The 25,903-nt window shown below is 30.9% G+C and overlaps 13 protein-coding genes and 1 non-coding gene across 14 annotated transcripts; 6 read left to right on the forward strand and 8 right to left on the reverse strand. All coding sequences in view use genetic code 12, as the record gives it.

The window, feature by feature from the left end:
- Nucleotides 1-524: 524 nt before the first annotated feature.
- Nucleotides 525-1,055, forward strand: CTRG_04455 (mitochondrial 54S ribosomal protein uL13m; the record flags this gene model as incomplete). The annotated part of the gene is made up of 1 exon (XM_002550111.1): nucleotides 525-1,055. One exon carries the CDS (start codon nucleotides 525-527, stop codon nucleotides 1,053-1,055), a length of 531 nt encoding a protein of 176 aa, XP_002550157.1.
- Nucleotides 1,056-1,320: 265 nt separating this feature from the next.
- Nucleotides 1,321-5,043, reverse strand: CTRG_04456 (DNA-directed RNA polymerase II subunit RPB2; the record flags this gene model as incomplete). Its single annotated transcript, XM_002550112.1, has 1 exon — nucleotides 1,321-5,043. One exon carries the CDS (start codon nucleotides 5,041-5,043, stop codon nucleotides 1,321-1,323), a length of 3,723 nt encoding a protein of 1,240 aa, XP_002550158.1.
- A 309-nt stretch (nucleotides 5,044-5,352) lies between these two features.
- On the forward strand, nucleotides 5,353-6,228 carry MRP20 (mitochondrial 54S ribosomal protein uL23m; the record flags this gene model as incomplete). The annotated part of the gene is made up of 1 exon (XM_002550113.1): nucleotides 5,353-6,228. One exon carries the CDS (start codon nucleotides 5,353-5,355, stop codon nucleotides 6,226-6,228), a length of 876 nt encoding a protein of 291 aa, XP_002550159.1.
- Nucleotides 6,229-6,584: 356 nt separating this feature from the next.
- CTRG_04458 (uncharacterized protein) lies at nucleotides 6,585-7,064 on the reverse strand (the record flags this gene model as incomplete). Its single annotated transcript, XM_002550114.1, has 1 exon — nucleotides 6,585-7,064. One exon carries the CDS (start codon nucleotides 7,062-7,064, stop codon nucleotides 6,585-6,587), a length of 480 nt encoding a protein of 159 aa, XP_002550160.1.
- A 1,191-nt stretch (nucleotides 7,065-8,255) lies between these two features.
- CTRG_04459 (uncharacterized protein) lies at nucleotides 8,256-9,242 on the reverse strand (the record flags this gene model as incomplete). Its single annotated transcript, XM_002550115.1, has 1 exon — nucleotides 8,256-9,242. One exon carries the CDS (start codon nucleotides 9,240-9,242, stop codon nucleotides 8,256-8,258), a length of 987 nt encoding a protein of 328 aa, XP_002550161.1.
- A 3,158-nt stretch (nucleotides 9,243-12,400) lies between these two features.
- CTRG_04460 (uncharacterized protein) lies at nucleotides 12,401-13,159 on the forward strand (the record flags this gene model as incomplete). Its single annotated transcript, XM_002550116.1, has 1 exon — nucleotides 12,401-13,159. The coding sequence occupies one exon, from the start codon at nucleotides 12,401-12,403 to the stop codon at nucleotides 13,157-13,159; it is 759 nt and encodes a 252-aa protein (XP_002550162.1).
- A 1,114-nt stretch (nucleotides 13,160-14,273) lies between these two features.
- RPS42 (40S ribosomal protein eS4) lies at nucleotides 14,274-15,008 on the forward strand (the record flags this gene model as incomplete). Its single annotated transcript, XM_002550117.1, has 1 exon — nucleotides 14,274-15,008. One exon carries the CDS (start codon nucleotides 14,274-14,276, stop codon nucleotides 15,006-15,008), a length of 735 nt encoding a protein of 244 aa, XP_002550163.1.
- Nucleotides 15,009-15,692: 684 nt separating this feature from the next.
- Nucleotides 15,693-17,033, forward strand: ISN1 (IMP 5'-nucleotidase; the record flags this gene model as incomplete). The annotated part of the gene is made up of 1 exon (XM_002550118.1): nucleotides 15,693-17,033. One exon carries the CDS (start codon nucleotides 15,693-15,695, stop codon nucleotides 17,031-17,033), a length of 1,341 nt encoding a protein of 446 aa, XP_002550164.1.
- Nucleotides 17,034-17,148: 115 nt separating this feature from the next.
- On the reverse strand, nucleotides 17,149-17,241 carry CTRG_06314. The gene has a single exon. It is a non-coding gene; the product is annotated as a tRNA-Ser (tRNA).
- A 902-nt stretch (nucleotides 17,242-18,143) lies between these two features.
- ESP1 (separase) lies at nucleotides 18,144-22,226 on the reverse strand (the record flags this gene model as incomplete). Its single annotated transcript, XM_002550119.1, has 1 exon — nucleotides 18,144-22,226. One exon carries the CDS (start codon nucleotides 22,224-22,226, stop codon nucleotides 18,144-18,146), a length of 4,083 nt encoding a protein of 1,360 aa, XP_002550165.1.
- Nucleotides 22,227-22,883: 657 nt separating this feature from the next.
- Nucleotides 22,884-23,393, reverse strand: CTRG_04464 (mitochondrial 37S ribosomal protein mS41; the record flags this gene model as incomplete). Its single annotated transcript, XM_002550120.1, has 1 exon — nucleotides 22,884-23,393. The coding sequence occupies one exon, from the start codon at nucleotides 23,391-23,393 to the stop codon at nucleotides 22,884-22,886; it is 510 nt and encodes a 169-aa protein (XP_002550166.1).
- A 352-nt stretch (nucleotides 23,394-23,745) lies between these two features.
- Nucleotides 23,746-24,717, reverse strand: LSC1 (succinate--CoA ligase (GDP-forming) subunit alpha; the record flags this gene model as incomplete). The annotated part of the gene is made up of 1 exon (XM_002550121.1): nucleotides 23,746-24,717. The coding sequence occupies one exon, from the start codon at nucleotides 24,715-24,717 to the stop codon at nucleotides 23,746-23,748; it is 972 nt and encodes a 323-aa protein (XP_002550167.1).
- A 48-nt stretch (nucleotides 24,718-24,765) lies between these two features.
- On the reverse strand, nucleotides 24,766-25,134 carry CTRG_04466 (uncharacterized protein; the record flags this gene model as incomplete). The annotated part of the gene is made up of 1 exon (XM_002550122.1): nucleotides 24,766-25,134. The coding sequence occupies one exon, from the start codon at nucleotides 25,132-25,134 to the stop codon at nucleotides 24,766-24,768; it is 369 nt and encodes a 122-aa protein (XP_002550168.1).
- Nucleotides 25,135-25,198: 64 nt separating this feature from the next.
- Nucleotides 25,199-25,567, forward strand: CTRG_04467 (uncharacterized protein; the record flags this gene model as incomplete). The annotated part of the gene is made up of 1 exon (XM_002550123.1): nucleotides 25,199-25,567. The coding sequence occupies one exon, from the start codon at nucleotides 25,199-25,201 to the stop codon at nucleotides 25,565-25,567; it is 369 nt and encodes a 122-aa protein (XP_002550169.1).
- Between the last annotated feature and the right edge of the window lie 336 nt (nucleotides 25,568-25,903).

The following is a 25,903-nucleotide window of genomic DNA, read 5'->3' on the forward strand; positions in this document are numbered from 1 at the left end:
GTATATGTGAAAATGAAAAAAAAAAAAATAAAATAGAAATTAATGATAATGAATTAGTGAAAATGAATGAGTGAATTGAAAAATTGAATATCCTTTCGTTTTGTTTTGGTTTTTGTTTTCTTGATAATCCAATACCAAAATGAAATATATATGAAAAAAAAAATGGGAAAGAAACTAAGTTAAATATAATACAAGTAAGTCAATAATAAGGAAATTTGAATAGAATGTGATATCTATTTGATGCAATTTTATTAAGACAATGATTTCTAAATCCCCACCACCACGAATAAAGATCTTAAATAAAATTGAGGTTTTTCATATATCGGCGATTTTGTTTGTATGTTTTTTTTTCTATTTCTTTCATTTCATCAAAGAAAAAAATCACATTTTTGTTAAATTCACACGACCACTACATTAATATTATCACCATTCACACGACTCTCAAATGATCAAATAAGAAATAGAAAATTTTTCAAAAGAATGAGAAACCAATTATCAACAACCAACTAACTAACTATTAAACAATGTCTCAAAGAATTGGTACTAGTGTTCTGGCACTCACAAGAGTATGGCATCATGTTGATGTTGCTGCTGATGAAAGATCCTTAGGTCGTTTAGCATCAAGTATAGCATTAACCTTAATGGGTAAACATAAACCAACATATTCAGCAAATAGAGATCATGGGGATTATGTAGTAGTTACAAATTGTGCACATGTTAAAGTTACTGGGAATAAATTAAAAGAAAAAACATATTGGAGTCATACTACCAGACCAGGTTCATTAAATCTTATTCCTATGGAAAGAATGATTGCTAATAAAGGTTATGGTGAAATTTTGAAAAGAGCTGTTAAAGGTATGATTCCAAAAAATAAACTTAGACTTGTTAGAATGGATAGACTTAAAGTTTTTGATGGTGATGAACATCCTTATAAAGATAATTTGATTGCTTTTGCTGATGAAATCCCTGATATGAGACTTAAAGCACAACAATTGGAATTGAATGAAAAGAAAAGAACTGAACTTAGAGAGAAATATTTGGCTCATCAACAATAAATACTTCAAATCAAGAATCATATTTATAATTTCATGTAAATAGAAATAAAAATCAATGAAAAGCTGTTATTTTTATAATTAAAATCTTCTTTCCAATAATATGTTGGTTCTTTTTTTTTCGTTTTATATTTAACATTAAAAGTACAATAAAAAGTAAGTATATAAAAGCTGTATCTGTTTTTTTTCCGTTTTGAATCAGTTTTTGGTTAATTTTTTGGGGGGATTGGTTGTTGTTGATTTTGAAACATAATCTTCTTGTCTGTTTCTATACACGTATACTGACCCCAGATCTTTCAGTATATAATCTTGGAGAAATATTCATGGCCATCAATTCTTGGAATAATAATTTGGCAGCATATGGAATATGAATTTGATAAATATTGGTTTTATTTTTACAGGAACGACATTCAAATTGATTCTTCTTCAAATTTGCAATAACAGACATTAAACCACACATTCCACAAACATGTACTCTAAATGCATCAGAAGCTTCCATCAATCTTTCTTTCAAGAAACCAGCTGCACCATGAGCAATCATACAATCTCTCTCCATCTCACCGAAACGCAAACCACCATCTCTGGATCTACCTTCAACAGGTTGTCTTGTCAAAACTTGCACTGGACCTCTAGCTCTAGCATGGATCTTATCATCCACCATATGTCTCAATCTTTGATAATAAGTAGGACCAAAGAAAACTTGGGCCATCAACTTCTTACCAGTATGACCATTATACATCACTTCAAAACCTCTGGATTGGTATCCGTGTTCTCTCAACAACTTGGCAATAGCTTCAGCGGTAACGTCGGTAAATGGTGAGGCATCCCCTTCAAAACCAGATAAGGATGAAACTTTTGATAATAAACATTCAATCAAATGCGCAACTGTCATACGGGATGGAATAGCATGAGGGTTGATAATCAAATCTGGGACAATACCTTCTGCACTGAATGGCATATCTTCATGTCTATAAGTAACCCCAATAGTACCCTTTTGACCATGTCTAGAAGCAAATTTATCACCAATTTGCGGAATCTTGGTTGTTCTCATTCTAACTTTGACGAATTTAGAACCATCACCATTGGTAGTTAACAAGACTTGATCAACAATACCAGATTCTGTACTTCTTAATGGAGTAGACGCATCTCTCTTGGAATGATGAAGTGTTCTTTGACCCAATTCTTCAGTATCAGCAGGAATTGGAGTAGTTTTACCAATAATGATATCTTCACCACTGACTCTGATACCAGGTGCAATTAAACCATCTTCATCCAATTTTTCATATGTACCATGTTTTAATCTTAAAGTATCTGATCTAGAAGGTTTTTCAAAAGTTTCAAGAAGTTTCATACCTTGTCTCTTTTCCAAATCCATATACGATCTAAAGAACAATGATCTGAATAAACCTCTATCAATTGAAGATTGATTCATAATCATAGAATCTTCTTGGTTATAACCCGAATAACATGCAATTGCCACAACGGCATTTTGACCAGCTGGAAGTTCACGGAATTTCAAGTACTCCATAGATCTAGTGGTGGCTAATGGTTTTTGTGGATAGTACAAGATATTGGCCATGGTATCCATTCTCACAGAATAATTGGTCAAGAAAACACCCATAGCTTGCTTACCCATAGCAGATTGATAAGTATTACGTGGTGATTGATTATGATCTGGGAATGGAATAATAGAAGCAGCAACACCCAAAATCATAGAAGGATGAATTTCACAATGGGTATATGTGTGAGTATTACTGCTTGTGGTTGGTTTAATTCTCTTTGCTGGATCCAATTCTTGTTCTTGTAATTGTAATTCTTGTTGTTCACTTTCTGACATGGTACTCTTGGATGCTTTGACATCGTCAGGACTCATCGCAATCATTATAGTTTCTTCTTCTTCAGCATCAACATATTCAACAATACCTTCACTCACCAATGAAGACCATGTGTATTTTCTAGATTCACCTCCTTCTTCATCTTCCTCTAGTTCATCATCATCCATATCTTCAGCAACTAATTTTCTAATATGTTCTTTGGTAATCATCAAGTCACCTTTAGTTGGAGAATCTTCATTATCATCAACAATGAAAAGTGGACGGTAAACACGACCAGCATCGGTAAAGATTTTAAATTCTTTTTCTCTAATATCTCTAATGATGGAAACTTCTGGAGAAATATCACCACTTCTTCTAAGATCACGAACATAATCAACCAATTGTGCTGGATCTCTGTGAACACCAACCCAAACACCATTGACGAAAATTCTAGTGGAATCTGGAGCATTGGATGGAACATAATCTTCCAAGACTTCTAAACCGAAATCTCTCAAGAAACCCAAAATTGGTTCGGATGAAGACCCAACAGAAATACAAGTCATCAATGATAAATTCTTAACCAAACCACACGCTTGACCTTCGGGAGTTTCTGCAGGACACACCAAACCCCAATGGGTATTATGCAATTGTCTAGGTTTGGCAATCTTACCATCCCTACCAATTGGAGTATTGGTTCTTCTTAAATGTGACAATGTAGAAGAGTAAGTATAACGATTCAAAACTTGGGAGACACCAGCTCTTGAACTCATGGCTTTTCTTTGTTCACCCCAGTTACCAGTAGCCAAAGAATATCTTAAACCGTCAGTAATAGTTTGTGATTTAACAGCCAACGTAAGATTGAAGTCACTGTCATTTTCAACACATCTTTGCATATAGTTGTAAATATCTTTTGTTAATTTTTTGAATAAAATACGGAACAAACCAGCCAACAATGGACCAGCTAAATCCAATCTCTTTTTACCAAAATGATCTCTATCATCTGGTTCTTTTCTTTCCAATGCACACAATAATAATCTGTTGACCATGTAACCCAAGAAAAATGCCTTTCTGGTTTCAAACCCTTCTTCTTGGGTGATATTTGGTAATAATTCTTTCTGAAGAATATCCTTAGCATATTGTATACGTTTTTCTCTTCTAATACCCAAAACACCTCTTCTACCAATGAAATCAAGGGCAACTTCTCTCTCTTGAATAACGAAACCTTCTTCGACACAAGGTTTCAACATTTCCAACATTTGCCAATCATTGGCATCATAACAGATATGTTCCAAAATATCACCATCTGGAACAACACCCAATGCTCTAAACACAATGACTATTGGAATATCTTCTTTAATATATGGTAAAGTTGCTTTTATAGTTCTTCCAGCAACACCCTTTTCATCCCTACCGTATAATTTAATTTGCATAGAAGAAATCAATCTTGAACCCTTTTCAAGTGCAGATCTAATCTCGGCAACATGAGAAATAGGAGATGGGGCTGCTTTTTTGAAAACTTGAACAATATTGGCTGCACTTCTTTCTTGAGCAATTAAAACCTTTTCTGAACCATTAATAACAAAATAACCACCCATATCATAAGGACATTCTTTTAATTCATAAAATTCATGTTCTGCTAAACCATTCAACATACAAAATTTAGATCTTAACATAATAGGAACTTTACCCAAGAAAACTTTACTTTGTGGTCCTTCTTTATCATCAACTTCAATTTCTTCCCATTCTAATTCATTATCTTTTCTTTTATTGTCATCAGATTCAAATTTTCTTTTTGTCATATCAACATATAAAGGGGATGAATAAGTTAAATTACGAAGTCTTGCTTCTTGTGGGAACACAGAATGAGTAGTACCATCACCTTCAGTTTGGGATGTTTTAGAAATATAAATTTTCCCAAATTCAATTTCATAACGTTTGTTTTTATGATCAGCTACTGAAGTATGTTGTGCTGGTTGATCCAAAATTAAATGTGAATCTTCCCAAACTAATTCTTGAATACTAGTTTCAACAAATTCATCAAAGGAATCAAGTTGTTGAGATACTAAACCTTTCTCTTGGAAAAATGATGAAATCACAGTCCAACAATCTTCTTGAGTGATAGTTTCAATTTCTTCATCATATCCATATGGATCAACCATAGATTCGTCAGCAGACATAGTGGTAGATTTATGATGATGATGAGTATGACTATGAATATATGATTGTTATTCCAAAGGCAAAATAATCAAATACTGTATTAATTTTGTTCAATGATTTTTTTTTCGTTCTCTTTGGTTGTCTTCTCTCTGTTTTGTTTTGTTCGTTGTAAAAAAAAAAAATTCACCATTTTTTCAGACGGATTCAGCCAACTTGCACGACCATCCATTTTTACTTAGAAACATTCTGAAAATTTTTTCGAAACCCAATCTCATAATCCCACACAATCCTCAAAATCAATCAATCTATCATTATTGTCAATAAACATCATGGAGTTCAATAGTCGTACAGTTGTGGGTTCTGTGTTTAAGAACTTTACTAGATCATTACGTCATAAACCATTGCGTCCTGAAAGATACCCAAAAGTTAATATTGAAGATGTTGATTTGAATCCACCAAAATATGGTTTTAGAAGACAAAGAGAACCAATCATTGCTCAAGCACCAACTAAAACATTATTTCCAAATGTTGAATTAGCTAAACAATATATCGAAGCAGGTAAAAGAATACCTAATAGATTTATGAGTCAAATGGATTCAGAAAAGGCTCTTGAACAATTTGAAACATTTCAACAACAATTAGAATTAGAAGAACCACATTTTAAAATTGGTGGTAATAAAATTTATTTCCCACAAGGTAGAATTTGTTTATTAAGACCAAATGCTAAACATACTCCATATCAAGCTAAATTTTTAGTTCCTAAAAGTATGAATAAAATGGATTTAAGAGATTATTTATGGAATATATATGGATTAAGAGCATTAAACGTTACTGTTCAATTATTACCTGCTAAATGGGCTAGAGGTGCCTTTGATAATGCTCGTTATAGAATTCCTCAACTTAAGAAAATGACTGTTGATATGGTTGAACCATTTATTTGGCCAGAAGTTCCAAAAGAAAAGATCGAACAAGTTAGAGCTCAAAGAGCAGGTAGTGAAAAGATTGTTCAACATAATGTTGCAAGCGGTTCTGATTTGAAGAAACCATTAGATGTTTATGATGGTATGTATGCTGAAAAAGTTGTCCCACAAAGATTTATTCCAGGTCAAGTTAAACGTCAAGGTAGTAAAGTTATTAAATCATTTGGTAAACTCGCAAGTACTAAAGATGATAGACAACAACTTGAGAAGTTTTTGGGTTTATAAATCTGTTTCTAAGAAACCCTTATCAGCCTTATTCTTATTTAAAATACTGTAAATAGTAAACGTCCAATAATAAACAAGTACACTAAATAAATGTGTGTGTATATATATTATAAAGAAAATACAAGTAAAAGACCAAAAACCAAAGCTATTCAGTACAATATACATATATAAAAAAGAAGATAACCCCCGATGATAATGAATCAAAAATTAATAATAATAATAAAATAATAACAATAACGATAAAGGTAAAGATAAAGATAAAGATAAAAAAACATAATAAACATCTCTAAGAGCCGATATGAGAACGAACTAAAACCAAACCATTTAAATCCATATGAAACTAAAGCCAGTTTAAATCACCAAAAAAATCCTCTTCTTTTAGTAACTTGAGCATTTGGATCAACTGTACCATCCACGACATCAAATTCATCATTTAATTTAGATTCATTGATTTCCTTAGTTTCAGGAATTTCGTCATTAGTTTCGATTTCTTCCAGATTAGATGGAGATCCACTGGTACCTGTCCATTTATTCTTCATATTCATAACCATTACAAATGAATCAATCACATTTGAATAATCACTAGAAACAGTACTTGATTCAGATGGTGATCCAGTATTGGAATTCTTATTGAAAAAACTGTTTAAACCACCAACTGATTGTAAAACGTCAATTGGGTTATTGGAATACTTTTTAATTGTTTCCATATGTTGTTCAATCCATGGTTTGATGTAACCAAAATAAATTAATCCTGCACCATTTGAAGTGAATTTCCTCCATTCTACAGTATTATCAAAAGTTGAATTAGCATCCACATCTTTTTGAATAGAAATCATTGGAACAATTAACCAAATATTGAAACCTAATCTAAGTAAGGAATAACCAGGAATAATATATTTAAGAAACAAGACATTTTCAAATAATGATACAACACCAATAACAATCCAATAAATAAACCATTTCTGAATAGATATTAAATGAATTTGCAATGCTCTTTCATCATTCTCATTAATTCTTGAAACATCTTTACCTTCAGATTTATAAAAATAATTCAATGGCACAGTAAAACCAGCAATCTTTAAATTTTGAGAAGCAATTGAATTACTTACTCTGGCGTAATCTTCAAATGCTCTACAAGAAGCAATAACTGGGTATACAATTGCAACCAATACACTATCATCAAATCAATAAATCGTTAGTACTTTTGCATCTTGTAGAAATATTTACTAGTCATCACCATGTGGGGTATTGTGACCATTCATCATGTGGAGAGCAGTAATATTAGAAGAACATACCTTAATGTTGATACAAATCCCATAATCTAAATAATTGGATAAGTTGATAATTTGAAAACAGAAAAAGGTAAAAATGTAAGAAAAAGGCAACAGTAAATTAATCTTTTTCTCTGTCTGTCAGTCTGTCTGTGAATCTGTCCGCAAGTCCTTCTGCAAATTCTTGATACCGGGTATATAGATAATAGATAATAATAATTAGATAGATAGATAGACAAACGGTAACTAGTGTAACAATAATTCAATGTGGCAAAAAAAGAAAAAAAAAAAAACAAGACTTGCTTGTGTTAATGAGTATGAGTATGAGTATGATTATGAGTGTGTGTACTGTATTTAATTAATTAAATAGCGTTAGATAACTTTGAATTAATAATGACAGTATGAGAGAATAAGGGGGTGATAAAGAGAGAGAAGAGAGGCAGATTACATAATCTGTCGTTCTTTCTTTCCCGTAGTTTACAACAACAACCCCCATCACATTATTTCATTTCACTTCAACTATTATTGAATGACTGTGCGTATGGGCGTGTACATGTGGGGAGTCGTGCGCAATGTCACAATCCTCGTTATCGATTTAACATCACGATAAGATAAAGAAAAAACTACAACTAACACACACACACACAATTGTCTATTCAACATAAATAAATAACAAAAAAAAAATATAACAATATAAAGTCTCTCTCTCTCTGTGTCTCAAATGTATATAAATATAAATATCAATAATGTCTTGCATTAGACTAAGAAACCACGTTTCTTTAATTGTTCAATATTCCAAGTCCATGTTTCTTTAGCATATTCTGGATTAGATGCAATCTTACTTGGATTATCAATAGTACCACCAGTGGTAAAATAAGATCCATTTTCTTTTAATGTCAAGCTTGGATCTAATGCAGCCCTTAAACTAGCCAAAGACCCTTCTTCAACAGAAACACCAATGGTTTTATCAGCTGCAGCAAAAACACCTTTAGCAGCCAATCCAATAACTGGTAAATTCTTCCAATAATTATACAACTCAGTACCAAGAATAACACCAGGATGAACAGATAAACTTAAAATTGTTGGATACTTGACAGCCAATTCTTTAGCAAATTGGATTTGTGAAGTTTTGGCAAGTCCATATCTAACCCAAGTGTAGATACTATTTGGAAAGTTGTTCAATTTATTCTTTTCTGGAGGAATATGTTTGAATTCAAAGTTATGACCAACTGAAGCCAAATTGACAATTCTTGGTGTAACACCTTTTTCGGCTGCATTTTCTAAAAATGGTATTAATTTCATAGTTAACAAGAAATGAGAAACAAAATTAACTTGATATTGGATTTCATAATCATCTTTTGTAACTTCATATGGAACACCCATCAACCCGGCATTGTTGATTAAAATATCCAAAGATTGTTCCTTTTCAGAAAATTGATCGACTGCTTTAGGGACAGTAGAAAGGTCCGTTAAATCAATGTGAATATAGTTTAATTCACCAGTAGGATTACTACCTTTTCTCTTTTCCGCTTCAACTTTAATATCTTCAATAGCTTTCAATACTTTTGATTCGGTTCTACCAGCCACGTAAACAATATAGCCATGCAAGTACAAATGAAGGGCAGTAAACCAACCAATACCTGAATTACCACCGGTAATTAAAGCTACTTTTCTCTGATCTTTTGGATTGTAGAATGGAGCACTCTCTGGCTTGAAAAAATTACTCTTGTTGACAAATGGCATTATGACTGCTTGATACAACAAAAAAAAACTAAGGCTAATGTCGAGATAAAGAAAAATTTAAAGCCCTTCAAGTATGTTTTGTCTTCTTATTTATGTGGACCCATCGTTAATATTTTTTTTTTTCACGTGCTAATTTAAAGTAGACAGCAAATAATAGGTGTAACTAAAGAAGGAAAAAAAAAATTCAACAAACTCAAAGGAGGAGGCAATGCTGTATGAATCAAACGTTAATGGCAAAACTAATTGTTGAAGATTTGCTATTCCATGGAATGGTGAGTAAAGTATGATGGAAAGAGATTTGTTTTTTCCTATTAATAAAAAGTCATGAAACAGAAATTGACAAGTTTGTATACTTTTTATTTTATACTAACCTGATGTTCAATTTGTTAAAATCAAAAATGAAAATACGAAAGGGGCAGTAAAACAGGGAAAAGACAAAAACAAAATTGACAACCTAAGTCAAAACCAAAATCACCTAATTTGAGTTTCTTTCCAAATTGAGTTCTGTCATTACACTTTTATTATTGGGCTAGATACAACCTCGGGTAAGTTCCTATGAGTATAATAATAATCACAGGAGCATCATGTAGACAATATTCTGGCATGATTTTTGTTTTTAGGAGAGCTCACACGTATTGAATCTTTGGTGAGCTGTTGATAAATGTGAAAATAACACCACTTTTTTATACATTTGTAATCTTCATTGTTTGGACTTATTATTTCTATATGTATAAATCGCCAGATTTGATCAACTGTGTTTCATGTAAAGGAAATATCAAAATTTTATCTGCACAAACTTAGTAATAGGAGTAATTGAAAAGAAGTAGAAAAACTATAGTGTATATGATACTTGTGGTGGTGGGGACGGCGGTGAGTTCTTTTTTGATAAGTCCGTATCCTGGTGGTTGACGGAGCGGGAATCAAGTACCCGGCGGTTGGTTGTCTTGTCTCAAATTGAACTTGAAATTGAAATGTGGGGAGGCAGATAGTGAATGTCGGAGTTTTCTTTGTGTTATGAATTGTACATGTTATACGATAAGAAAAGAGTAAAATTCTATTATTGCAAATACACGAATCTAAATTAATAATAAAGAATAATTATCCATTAACCACAAAAATTTCAAACAATATTTGCGGGTTAGCAGAGTGATTAGTAGATCCAACAAAGAATCAAGTCATGTAAATTTATAATTGACAGATATATCACAAGAGCAACGATATCCAAAAGATGAGGAGAGCTGATTGGAGAAAGAGACATAAAGAGGAGAAGAGTAAAAGAAAATCAGGTTTCATAAATATTGTTGGGGGAGTAAGATATTTGATTGCTACATGATTGAATCGTTTAAAGAAAAAAAAAAAAAACAATTAAGATTAAAATTTCCAAATTATCATTGGATTGATTTAATATAGTTTTTTTGTTAATGGAAGAGGGGAGTGGAATGGAATGGAATTTTAGCCAGTAATGTATGGCTACTCCTGCCAATTAGTAAACTGCTACCGAAAGGGAATATTTATCGCTCACTCTTTATCTATGTATCTCCTCTATTCCAATCTATATGTAAGTAGTCTTATTTAGAATAAGAGAATCTAAAATTGTAAAGTCAATAATTTACTACCATTATAGTGGTTTCCTTTAATTGGCAAATTTTTCAATGGGACTTGATAATTCAAATCCCCTCCATCAAAAAAAAACTAATACAAAGGAGGAGAAGATATGTAGCAGTGGAAGAAGGCTATACATATACAGTACAATGCAACTTGCATAATTAACAATCGGAGGTATACCTTCTTTCGCAGTAATAAGATGGTTCCCCTCTTGCAATCACAATATCGTTCCCAAAAATAATTCTAAAACCTTCTTCAAATCAACTTCAACCAATGGTTTAGTTTATTTGGTCAAAAATATAACTGTTCTAGAGTGGAATACAGATAATGGCTTTTCTTTATTGTTATTATTATTGTTCTGCTTAATAATCTTTACATATTCAATTGACTCACCCACCCCCTTTTTCTTTTCAATCCACACTCTTTCTCTGATTCCTTTTGATGAATGTTACGTCATTCACGTTATGTTGATTAACCCGCAATTTTTTTTTTATTTCTATTCATTGTTATTGACATTATTGGGAGGACAATCCGGATAATCAAACATGGCGTTTTTATTTTCATATGAGTAATTTTCATAGCCCGAAATTTCATAGATAGATAATAATAATAATAATAATCTTTATAAAAATCTAGACTTGCATGTCCGTCCATCTACTAATGATGTACATGTGGTACACCCACTCGTGGAGAGGGTGGGTCTTGATCTTTTTTAGGAAAGAATCAACGGGGATATTTTTCTTGTTTTTGTGATTAACTGATAAGGTTCCGGGCCTACAGAATTTAGTATAATTCAGAAAAAACAACAACAACAACAACAACAGTGTGGATATTTGATTAGTGAGTAATGTGGTGTAGTTGATTAAAAAGTAAGTTATGTTAATATTCTTTTATGCAACACATCTTCTATTATTCAGGTTCAGTTCTCCACATGGATATTTGGATGAATTATTTTGATAAATTGCTTTCAATTCTTTACGATTATTACACAAGTAGTCTTATCAGTACAATGATTTTTTTTTTTTTTTAGTTTTTAGTTTTTGGGTTTTGCTATTTAGGGGTGTATGAATATGACAATCATTTACTGTAGATACATACTCCGAAATGTGGGTTAATATTTTTTTGCAATTGTCATTGTCTGCCACGGGTACACTACCCGCACTTTATTTTTTGAATTATTTGACAAAATGACAAAAATTTTTAATCCCCTTTAACTAATCACACCCACAGTGAAAGAGAAGAAGAAAAAAAAAAGTGAGATCATTTATTCAAACAATCATTCCCCCTTTATTTTGCAATATATAAATAATCATCAATATCTCCTTCTTCAACTTGATTTGATAATCTTTTAATTTTTTTTGTTTTGCAAATTGAAGCTATTGTTTCTTTTTTATATATATATTTATTTATCTTATCGTCATATCCATTCATAATCAAATAGATAACAGCTACATTTGTCATCTATATATCACGCCTATTATATTTATTCAAAAACTACTATCCACGTTAACTTTTATTAATATTTACCCTCCACATCCATTTAGTATATCAAAATGTCATTAAAAGCTTTGGGATTGAGTGCAACTAAAGGTTTATTTGCTAAGCAAGCAGAATTGACAAGACCTGTACAATCCGTACTCAACTTTAAAAAATATCCTGAAGAATCATCAAGTATGGTGTTGACAAGATCAGATCAAGAATTGGGTGGTTATTCAACTGCAAATTTTGATATTGATCATCAAGAAAAATGTGGACACTTTCATGGTACTTTAAGTTTAGATTTACCAAAAGATAATCCAGAAGTAACCAGATCAGGTTATGCCATGTTTAGAACTAAAGATCAAAAGGATTCTTGGCTTTTTGGTGATTCTTATTGGGATTGGACAAATTATTCATCCTTGGTTTTAAGAGTTAAAGGTGATAGAAGAAAATATTTAGTTAATATTCAAGCAAATACTCCTTTAGTTACTGATTTATTCCAACATAGATTATTTTTACATCACCCAGGTCAATGGGAAACTGTTGTTATTCCATTAGATGATTTTGTCATGACTAATTGGGGTGTCATTCAAGATGGTAGTGAATTAAATAAAAGTGAGGTTAAATCTGTTGGTATTGGTTTATTAGATAAACAATACGGTCCTTTCTCTTTAAAAGTTGATTGGATTAAAGTCATGACTGGTGCTGAAGTTGCTAAAGTTGCTAGAAGATCAAGATTAGAAAGATTGATTATTTCCAATGACGGCGAAATTGAAGATAAAGTATCTCAAGTTGGTGGTGCTATGTATGGTCAACCAAAGAAATTCATTTGATTTAATTAATGATTTTGATGATGATGGTGAATAAGATGTCTTGAACAAGACAATTTAGAAATATTTTATTTGAAAGAATACAGGTTTTCCCAAGGTAGGCAGAGGTTGGTACTTATTTTTATTTCATCCAGTTTGATATTATTTGGTCATTATTATTTTGCACACACAGCACTTTTGGAGTTTAAGCTTACTATTTAGAGAGAGGGTCTTTACTTATTTATTTATTTATTTTTATATTTGGTTTCAAATCCTCCCCTACCTGAAACTGTTGAATTCATTCACAGACAAAGTAAAAATATAAGAAAAAAAAATGAAAAAAAAAGGTTGAAAATTATAAGAATAGTTGCAGATGATGTTGAAGATGATTGCAGTGGATATTTGATATCTGGTTATATTGTATTTTGTTTCCACAGTGTATAGATGTTTAAGAATATATTCCACCATCGTTTGTAACATATTTGATAATTGGTTGTAAAATTATATTAAAGAGAGTCGCATTTTAGGGTTATAGCCCTAACTTTGATGTTTTTTTGTTTCAATAGAAAAATGAGGTTTTCTGTTGTACTTTTTTTTCTCATGCTCTTCCCTCTGCACGCACGCACAAATACAATCCTCCTCATTCTTTCAATCAGTATAAAAAAAAATCCATCTTCATTAAAATTTTTCATTTGAGTTTTCCCCTTTTCTTTTTCTTTTCTTCACATCACATATCACCGAAAATGGCAAGAGGCCCGTATGTTCTTTTACTCACAACTAATTTAGATTGGTTGTTTGTGTGAGAGAATTAATGGAGTACACCAATAATTAATTTTATTGGGCTGGGAAACATTAAACCTTAAACCCATGGATATTTATATCCATGGTATACCAGTTGAGAAATCAACTTGGAAGGGAGCCTTGTCGTGATTCATGTGTTTTAAAAAAAAGATAGTTCAATTGATACTATATGCATAGTTCTTTTGTTACTAATTATTTAAAACTATTGAATTTGCGACGTAGACTTTTCTTCTAAACTCTCACACACATACATACCTTTCGTTTCTAATAGAACAATTAACTAACATCATATTATAGAAAGAAGCATTTGAAAAGATTAGCAGCTCCATCCCACTGGATGTTGGACAAATTGTCCGGTACTTACGCTCCAAGACCATCTGCTGGTCCACACAAGTTGAGAGAATCTTTACCATTGGTTGTTTTCTTGAGAAACAGATTAAAGTATGCCTTGAACGGTAGAGAAGTTAAAGCCATCATGATGCAACAACACGTTCAAGTTGATGGTAAAGTTAGAACTGATTCTACTTACCCAGCTGGTTTCATGGATGTCATTACCTTGGAAGCTACCAACGAACACTTCAGATTGATTTACGATGTTAAAGGTAAATTCGCTGTTCACAGAATTTCTGCTGAAGAAGCTTCTTACAAATTAGGTAAAGTCAAGAAGGTTCAATTAGGTAAAAAAGGTGTTCCATACGTTGTCACCCACGATGGTAGAACCCTCAGATACCCAGATCCATTGATCAAGGCTAACGATACCGTTAAAATTGATTTGGCTACTGGTAAAATTGATGACTTTATCAAATTCGACACTGGTAGATTAGTTATGGTTACTGGTGGTAGAAACTTGGGTAGAGTTGGTGTTATCGTCCACAGAGAAAAACACGAAGGAGGTTTCGATTTGGTCCACATCAAAGATGCTTTGGAAAACACTTTCGTTACCAGATTGTCTAACGTTTTTGTTATCGGTACTGAAGCTGGTAAACCATGGGTTTCCTTGCCAAAAGGTAAAGGTATCAAATTGTCTATTTCTGAAGAAAGAGACAGAAGAAGAGCTCAACAAGGTTTATAAGTTCTTTAAATCAATCTTTGTATAGTTCTTAATAGAAAGAAAGTTTAATTTTTTTCTTTTATTTAATTTTTTTGGGGGTTTATTATTCAAACAATAAAATTTTTATAAATTTGGGTGCAAATAGCCTTAAAGAAAATATTGTAGATGAATTCGATTTATTGATCATTGAAAACGTGGGTTTAAGATTTGTAAATGGCTTTGCTGTCTGTTTGATACAACTGTGACGATTTGTAACCTTGAGGTTATATTGTCATTTGTGGTTTAAAGTTGCTACGTAAATTCATGACGTAGTTAATCCGAAACGCATAGAACGAAAAAATGGAACTTGTGGGAAACAACGAAAAAAAAGTTGGACGTGTGGTGAGGAGGAGGAGGAGGAGGAGGAGAAGCAGTGTCAACATTAACGATTGTCGATTTCAACTCTTCAAAGAAAAAAAAATTATATTCTACAACAACTCTTTTTGGACACCATTGGACTTATTAGATTTATATTAACTATAATTGATATTAGAAGATAGTCTTGAGTTATTAACAGCTTTCAATTCAATTATTTGGTCCAACTCAGTTTCCGTTACTTTTTTATTTTGTTCAATTCTTCATTTGTTTCCCCCATTGATACAGATATTATTTTTTGTTTGATTTAGATCTTAATTCTTCTTTCTACTCTCTCTCCCCCGTTGAATCATGACATCAAGGTATAGAGTTGAATATGCATTGAAAAGTCATCGTCGAGATGAATTCATTGAATGGATTAAAGGATTATTGGCTACACCATTTGTATTACATGCAGATGATTCCCATGCAGATGCACAATTAGTTGCTGAAGATTGTCAAAAAAGGTATTTGGAGATTTTTAAAGATGTTGAAATGTTAGTTCAACAAACTATATTTTTTGATGAATTAAATGAAGAACCAGGTAGGAAACAAATTCATAGTAGGTTAAGAAAATTAGTTCCTTCAATTGGAAGATTCTTCACTCCTTTACCTTTGGCAGATGCATTTTTATTAGAAGATGAAAGAAGAGCAATTTCAAAAAGAAGACTAGTTAGTCCTTCATTTAATGATGTTAGAATGATTTTAAATACTGCTCAAATTTTAGCATTAACTAGTATTTATAAACAAAATAAAGGAGCCAGATTAAAATTAGTTACATTTGATGGTGATGTGACATTATATGATGATGGGAAATCATTGGATGAAAATAGTTCAGTGGTTCATAGATTAATTAAATTGTTAAGTTTAGGTTTATACGTTGGTGTTGTTACGGCTGCTGGATATCCAAGACAAAGTGGAGCAGAGAAATATTATGAAAGATTTAAAGGATTAATTGATCATTTAAATAGTGAAAATTGTACTTTGAAAACTCATCAAAAAGAAAATTTCTTTGTTATGGGAGCAGAATCAAATTATTTATTCAGATATGATAATGAAATGAAAGGATTAAGATATATTGATGGTGATGAATGGTTTTTACCACAAGTTAGAAATTGGAATCCTTCAAAAGTTAATTATATAATGGATACCCTTCATAAACATTTGGTTTATTTAAGAAGTAATTTCAATTTAGAAGATTCAACAACAATTATTAAAAAAGAAAGATCAGTTGGTATTATTCCTAATTCGGGTTGTAGGATATTAAGAGAGCAATTGGAAGAAATGGTTTTATCATGTTCAGTTAAATTAAATACTATTCTTGATTCATCACAAAATTTTGCTACTTCAACAGAAGCGCTTTGTCAAACAGATGAAATTAAAGTTTGTGCATTTAATGGAGGTTCAGATGTTTGGGTAGATATTGGTGATAAAGCATTGGGAGTTGAATCTTTACAAAAATATATTTGTCATGATGAAACATCAGATGTTTGTCCAATTTCAAAAGCTGAAAGTTTGCATATTGGTGATCAATTTGCCAGTTTAGGTGCTAATGATTTTAAAGCTAGATTAAGTGCATGTACTGTTTGGATAGCTAATCCAAGAGAAACCGTGGCAGTATTAGATGATTTGATTGATTTTATAGAAGGTTAATACAATAAATAATTAATACTAGTTTAAAGACTATGTTTAATGAATGAGTTTATGTGAAAAGTTGCAAAAAAAAAACAAAAAAAAAATCAGACTCAAGAAATTTTAAAAAAAATAACGACGGCAGCAGGACTCGAACCTGCGCGGGCAGAGCCCAAAAGATATCTTAATAGATTCAAGTCTTTCTCCTTAACCACTCGGACATACCGCCAATTAGTGCCAATTTTTGGAATCCGGAATTTCCTGCCTATGTTAAATCTCAAATAATAATTTGATGACGATAATTATAAGACAAAGCGGAGTTGATACTAAATCGGTAAGTCAATGATGCATATTGAAGGTGGTTAATTATAATTTGTGAAGTATGAACATCAACAGGTTTCTGATATATGATTTATTCAAATTGGTGTATTTGAGAAGATATTCGTACATAAACCTAAGGAAAAATCAACAATGTTGAGAGTTACTATAGGATACTGATAGTTCAGTCTTTATCAAAGTTGATGAGCTAGAGAATTGTGATAACATAGGTACATCACTACCATTAATCTATTTCAATAATAAAGGTTTAACTTTCTTAATATCATGTGATGAGTATGATTGGTCGAATTATTATCGTGTCTGAACCATCGTGTATTCATCGCATGATTGAGCAATCCTTTTTTTTTTTTCTTTTCCTACTCTTATTAATTTATATTAAGTTTTGATCATCTGTACAATAAGTTGGTAAGAAGTGTATACTAGAGTATTTGACCTCTTAGAGCATCCCAGATTTGATTTTTGTTAGAGGGAATATGGTGTGTCACTCTTTGTTTGGACGGTTATTATTATAGTGGATTACTATTTCCTCCCCAAGTTGACTTTTTCATTTAAAGGTATTGCAAGATATAATGGTGTGAAGTCAATTATGGTGGAGTGTTATAGTAATTTGTTTACTAACTTATGCCTTTTCTGTTGTTTGAAAAGGTACAATATTCTAGCATTTTTCACCATTGTTAGTATAGAATTTTAATATATATATATATATGCTTGTGTGTTTATTAATTGATTGGGTTTCGTTGTAGAAAGAATAATCAAATTTTACTCTATGAAATCTATATATATATAATGATTCTAATTTAATATTAAAGGTAATCCATAAACAATTGGAGCAGAACCATTTAAATTTTTCAAAGTACATTTATATCTACTTTTAATTATTGAATTTGTAAAATCTTGACCTTTTTCAATATTATTAGTTGATTCAATTAATCCCCAATTTTCAAATAATGAAATTGTAAATTTATCAATATCTTTATCTGTAACATCCCATAAGTTAACTAAAATCATTGATGATTTACAAGTTAACCAATTAAATATATTCCCCAGGGGTTCAAATTCTCCATTATCTTCTAATTTCCCTGATGAACAACCTAATAATAAACTTGGTGGTAATGAAATTTCATTTGAATTACATGATTTAAATAAATTGTTTACTTTAATATATTGATCACAACCTCCATGACCAATATAAATAAATAAATTATTTTTTAAAATATCTTGAATGATTTTATCTTCATTTGGTTTTTCACCAATAATACCTTTCCAATATGAATTTTTGATAAAATAATTTCGAAATCTTTCTTCTGTTCTTTTAAGATCTCCTGATGGATTAATTAAATAATACAATTCTCTAGTATCAATTTTCAAATCATTTGATGAATTTAATCTATCAATCAACATTGAAACTGATGGCATTCTTGAAATTGATTTATTTTTCAAAAAATTTAATGATTCCCATGGAAAGAATAAACATTTGGAACTTGGTATTAAAACAATATGTTGATTTGATGATGATTTAAATTTTAATCCTTTATATTTATCGATTAATGATTTCATAAATTCGTGAAATTTATCAAATTTGAATTGATCAATTAAATAGCCATGGAATTTCAATGAATTAATTAAATATTGTGCTAAATCATCAATTGATTCTCTATTATATTCATTCATGGCAAAAATACATTTAATTATTTCATCATTAAACTCAATTGATTTATCTTGTTTTGAAATACAAGATTTTAAAATTTTAATGAAATCTTGTTTAAATTTAAGGAATACATTATCTTGTTGATAATTTTCAAAGATTCCAACAAATCCACCAATCCAATATTGTTCAACATGATTTAAAATATCCTGTAATTCATAATCTAAAGTAAATCTTGATCTCCACCATTGTTTTCTATCTTCAACAGTTATAATCTTGGAAGTGGTGGCTTTTTTGGTAGACAAGTTACTTTCTTCAATGATATTTTCCAATTCTTTCTTCATAGTTTCAAAATTCATAGGCGATACACCATTCTTAAATCTGTTCAAAGGTAATCTAATGAAAACAGGATTAGAATCTTTAGTTCTTTTTGAAAGTAATAAATCACCGGTTTGTTGACAAATATCCAATGTGACAATAATCCAATTACGAGGTAAATTAACCAGTAAATCAACATTAAAATCAAGCATATTTTTCTGTACATCATTTGGAATATTAATTGGTAATAAATCTTTCTTATTAGAATATTTCATGATTTTATAGTCATTAGCAAATGGATAATTTTTAATTTGATCTTGTAAATAATAAAGTTCAGATAATAAATCACCACCTTTAAATGATGCTAATGATGACAAGATAGATACTGTTTGATTAAGAATATAAACAAGTCTTTGTCCCTTAGGTAATGGTAAATTTGACTGAGACAATTCTTGAATTATTTGATTTTTCAAACCAACTAATCTATCAAGTATTTCCTTTGGACATGGTGCATTGCTTTCTCCAAGTAATCCAGGAAGAAATTGTACTGAATCAGTCAAGTTATGTAAAGATGTAATGGAAGAAATATCCTCTATACAATTAGCAAGTTCTTGTTTCATACAAGTAATCAAAGTATCTTTAAACCCGTTGGCATTGTCCATTTCATGATACTCTTTACTGATACGTGAGCATTCTTGAGCCTTTTGAATACATTCAACAAACTCATCAGAATTCATTCTTGATCCATAATTTCCAATATCAGTATAGTGAATACAATTAACAATAGGATTTTCAACTCCATCGAGTAATTTTTCCCATTCATGTAAATAAAATGGGATATTTCTTGAAATCCCCAACTCAATTGATAATTCAATTATAAATTTATAAGAATCTGATAATAATTGATAAATTTCCCAAATTAATTCTTGACTTGATGATCTCAATACATTATTTGGACATTTCTTAAGAATTGAATATAATATTTGAATACTTGTCTTAACATTAACATATGCATCAATTGGTTTATGCAATTTTTGATTCAATTTACTTGATAACAATTGAAATTTTCCAATTATTAAGAAATTATTAAACTTTTGAATTAAAGGTAACTCACTTGATGTAGCCATATTAAACTCTGGTTTTCTTTTCAATGTGGTTAAAATGCCTGTGTATCTTTCTTTTGATTTAGTAAGATTGTTTGTTTGAATATAATAATCAAATTGTAATAGACTTAGTTTCAAAACGTCACTGATTGATTTCCAAGATTTAGCAACTTGATTAAATTCCAACAATACAGTCGATAATTTGGATTCCTGAGATAATTTCAATAATCCATTACAATACTCAAATTTTAAAAAAAATTGATATTCAATCGGGATAGTTGACTTAACTTCAAGAAATAATTCAATAATTCTAACCAACCACCCAGTAACTCCATTGAACTTAACATATAATAAAACCTGTTTAGAAATTTCCCATTCAAATGGAGTAATATCAGTTGTATTACTATTGGCCAACCATGATTCAAAATAATCCAAACATTGTTTGAATATAACTTGGTTCCATTGAAAATTAACCAACTTTTGAAATTGAAATCCAGAAATAAGTAAAGAATTCTTTGAATCTTTAATATCTAAATCTAGATAATTATCCAACCCATTTATATTATAATAAGAATATAGCACTTTGCATTCCAATTCTTGATTTGTCCATTCAAGACTAGAAATTATTGAATTGCAAATTAATGTCTTTTGCATTGTGTTGGTAGTCTTTTCCAAAGTTTTGAAAATCTCCAAGACTAATTCACATTTGAATTCATCAGTTATATTATTCAACAGAAGCTCTGGATTGGTTAATAATGACTTACTGATAAATTGAATAATCAGTTTATCTAATTTATCATACTTCTCCAATGCTTGTAAAAATTTAACAAATGTTGATTCTTTCATCACTGGTTTACCCAATTTGCTAAATAAACATTTGAAATTATCATCAGTAGGTAAAATATCCATAATGTCACATTCATACTCAATTGATAAATTCCAATAGTCATTATTCTGTAATTTATTCCCCAAATTGTATAATAAATTAGATAGATTTCTCATTCTTTTCAGCTGTTTGAAATGATTATAGACAATAAACAGTTGAGATAATAAAGGAACCATTTGTTGAGACAATGAATTTTTGATAAATATAGTTATTGAATCAAGAATAGATAATTGCAAATTCAGTAATTGTTTAATTTCATCTTTGGAATCATTGAAATATTGAATTATTGCACCGCATGAATTATAAGATAATGACAATGATTTCAATGATTTTAAAAATTCAACATCATTTATTAGATCAGGAGGTGATCTCAGTAATTTCATATGTAATTCATTATCCATCACACGTAAGGAATCATTTGGTTTTGTAAACAATTGACAAATCTCAGGATCTGAATCATTTATAAATGGCAATAATTCAGAGCATTCACCAATTGATTTCAACAATGATTTGTCTTTAGTAAATTCCACAAGTTTTATCTTTAAACAATTTGCTAGTATTTGATATTTATGAGTCTTAATCCCTTCAAATAATCTTATAAATCCTTGAAGCAATTTAATTGTATTACCATTGAATTTCTTATCATCTTTATTAGTCAACAGTTGCCATCTTCTAATATTACTCGACTTCAAAAATAACCTTGGGATGTTTTGAAAAGTTTTCAAATCAATAAATGGATCAGATCTAGTTACGATAGATTTCAAGTTTTTTGAACTATATTGAGCAATACATTGTAATAATAAGAAATGATAAGCCACAACAAGTTGAATAATTTCATCGTTATCGGTATTAATCACAGGAATACCTTTATAAATACCACTACCATCATCTTCCTCATCATCAAGATCAACAATACCAAACATTTTTTTTAATTTGCAAGGATAAAATTTTCAATTGATTAAAAACAACATTGATTTGTTTCAATTCAAATAATTTAACAATTAAACAATTGATGTTTTCTTAATATTCCAATAAATTTATTCCTATCATTATTATAAATCAAATATAAACCTTGTAATCTTAATTGAATAGAGTCAAAAGTATCTAATTGAATATTTGATGAAAATAAACTAGATAATGATGAAATACACGAGGATTCCAATGATTTAATGTCATATTTGGGGATATTTGTTGATTTACTTGGTGATAATGGTATAGCTATTGAATTAGAAGCTAGATAAGATACTAGTTTCTGATCTAATACCTTGTTATCCATCTAGATCGACGTAACAGCTGGTGTTGTTGTTGGTAGAAATAAGAAGAACGTGATGAAAAGGAAAAAAAAAATTGTGTAAACAAATACAAAAAAAATAAAAATTTCAAAATCAAAACAAAAAACGAAAACGGTTCAAATTTAATTTTTTTTGTTTGTTAGGCTCTCGCTCAATACAAATCAACAACGAATGGACTATTGTCAGTATCAACCACATGAATTATGAATATATGAATGCTTTTATTAATAAAATTCTATTTACATGAATTGTACTACTAATACCACTACTACTGTATGATAAAAAATTTTAAAATAATCTTTCACCTCTCTTTTCAGCTTCCAATTCTTCTTGAGCAAATCTTTCCTTTTCTTCCAATCTTTCCAAAGCTTTTCTTTTAGCAATAACAGTTTTAGAATTTCTTTCACCTCCATTTTTCTTTTTACCTTGTTTATGAACTCTTAAAGGTTCTAAATCATTAACAAATTTATGTCTCCATCTTAATAAATATCTTCTTGTTTTAGTATCAATTCCCATTTCTTTCATTTCTTCAGAACTTGTTTCTAAAAATTTATTTAAATCATTTTCAAATGAATCTTTAAATTCAATACAATTACGTCCAATAAGAGTTAAAAATGTCTCTAAATCTTGAACATTTTCTTTAGTTGCAGTAGATGTATTAACTCGATGATTTATTGATGATGTGGAGAAAAATTGTATAGTAGATATTGATGTTGGTTTGATAAGAGTGGCAGTTAAAGATCCAGAAATGGTTGGTCTAATAGAACGCAATGCCGGCAAAAGTAATGATCTAAACATGATTTGTGTAAAATGTGGATAAGTAACAGCTGAAGATATCTCAATCTTTGGTTGTTTGAAAATTTTCAGTCAATTTTTTTTCTTCTTCTTCTTCTTCTTGATTTTTCTCTTTCGCTTTCATTTGTGAGAAATCAATATCACGAAAAAGTCGTGCGACAGTGTCAAACCCACATTTTAGAGTTATGTAATTGAAAAATATTCTATGAAGTTTATTGTGTATAACATTTTATAAAAAAGAATAAGAAGAAGTAGTAGAAAAAAAAAAGCAAATTAAATATCCTTTTGCCTTTATTTGTAATTTTTATTATTTAACAATATCATCATCTCTCTCTCTCTCTCAATCTCTCATGATCTATAACAAGTTTTTGTTTTTGAATTCAGCGTGTAAAGATTTACCTAATCTAGCTGGGGATTTTTCAACAACAACACCAGCAGATTCCAAAGCAGCAATCTTAGATTTAGCATCACCTTTACCACCGGCAACAATGGCACCAGCATGACCCATTCTTCTACCTGGAGGAGCAGAGACACCAGCAATGAAGGAAACAACTGGCTTTGGACCTTCTGGTCTAGTCAAATTGTATTGTTTCAAGAATTCAGAAGCTTCTTCTTCAGCAGAACCACCAATTTCACCAATTAAAATAATACCTTCGGTTTCTTTATCGTTCAAGAATAAAGTCAAAGCATCAATGAAATTAGTACCTGGGAATGGATCACCACCCATACCAATAACCAAAGATTGACCCAAACCAACAGCAGTAGTTTGAGCAACAGCTTCATAAGTTAAAGTACCTGATCTGGAAATAATACCAACTTTACCTCTTTGATGGATTTGAGATGGCATGATACCGATCTTACATTGATCTGGGGAGATAACACCTGGACAGTTTGGACCAACTAATCTGGTTTTATCTTGAGTTTTCAAAATTTGGGCAATTCTAACCATATCTTTTTGTGGGATACCTTCGGTAATGGCAACAGCCAATGGAATTTCAGCAGTGATAGCTTCTTCAATGGCAGCGGCGGCAAGTGGAGGTGGAACAAAGATACCAGTAGCAGTTGCGCCAGCTTCCTTCATGGCTTCAGCAACAGTACCAAAAACTGGTCTATCTAAATGAGTAGTACCAGCTTTTCTTGGGTTGATACCACCAACGACTTGAGTACCATAAGCAATTGCTTGTTCAGCATGGAAAGTTGCTTGTTTACCGGTGAAACCTTGGTAGATGACTTTAGTATCCAGGTTAATTTTCAAGTTTTTGATGGTTGATGCATAGTTTCTTGCTGGAGCAGAAGAAGCAAATCCACGAGTAAATTGTCTATACATGATGTGTGAGTGTGTGAGTTGTAGGGTGTAGGGTGTAGGAGGTTGTGGTTAAATGGAATAGATAATTGAAAAGACGGTTGGTTGTCTAAATTGAAGAAGGAAAAGAAAAGGATTACAAAATTTTTTTTTCTTTTTGCTAAGTAAATTAAAGGATGTGCCAAAAAAAAAAACAGATTTAGTTTGAATATATACAGACAGCCAAAAAAGAAAAAGTTCAACAAAAAGAGGCGACTCGGTTTTCTTTGTATTTTCTTTTTTTTTTTTTAATGTAAAATGTCGTTGCCGTTTGTCACAAAATGAAACTTGAAATAAAAAAAAAGAGATGGCACTACATGATATATAGAGAGGTGGTGTTGTATCTACTGACTTGGGCTGTTGATAATGGTTATAATGATGATCCCATATAAGTTCATACATCTTCTCATGAAATGTGGTTGTAAACTGGTTGTCTAGATCGGTTGTAAATATTCTAACAATTCATATGGATCCCAGCCTGAGCTGTCTAAAAATTCTCATTTCTACACTTTGTTTTTGTTCTTCCCCTCACTTTTTTCTTTTGAACGTGTTTTTCCTTTTGGGTTGTCTAAATCAAACATTTGCTGCAGCATATAAAAATATAGAAGGGCTCACTGTTGCTGCGACATTTTATTTTTCCCACTTTGTTTTTTCTACGGGGTGTTCCTGCAACTCCCGAGCCTCGGTCTACAACCATCCTCCACCGCCGAGTAACACCAAAAATATTCCCTCACGACATTTCACATCGGAAATGTGTCTTCCTTTTTTATTTTTCAAATTCCTACTTGTCCCATACATACAGAATAATCTTACATCGATACGATATGAGAATTAGTTATCTCCAGAGTATAAGCCAGATTATAAATCTGATCATCATCATCATAATCATCAAAATCGACTTTCATGATACTTGAACGTTACATCAACTCATCTAATGAGACATTTTCTTTTATCATTCTTTACAACCGCCGAGACTACTCCACTCATCTACCCCACTCCCACACTAAAAACCCACAACTGTTTATTTGCTATAAGAGTATCTAGAGTGGTGGTTAATGCAGGTCAATGTAATGATCCAAGAAAAAAAAACCATCAACAGAACAACATGATCTATATATATACATTTTAATTTGTTGGTGGTTGATTTAACAGTAAAGTGTTGACTGGTATT

This window comes from Candida tropicalis, assembly GCF_000006335.3.
Source record: "Candida tropicalis MYA-3404 genomic scaffold supercont3.6, whole genome shotgun sequence".
Taxonomy (NCBI): Eukaryota; Fungi; Ascomycota; class Pichiomycetes; order Serinales; family Debaryomycetaceae; genus Candida; species Candida tropicalis.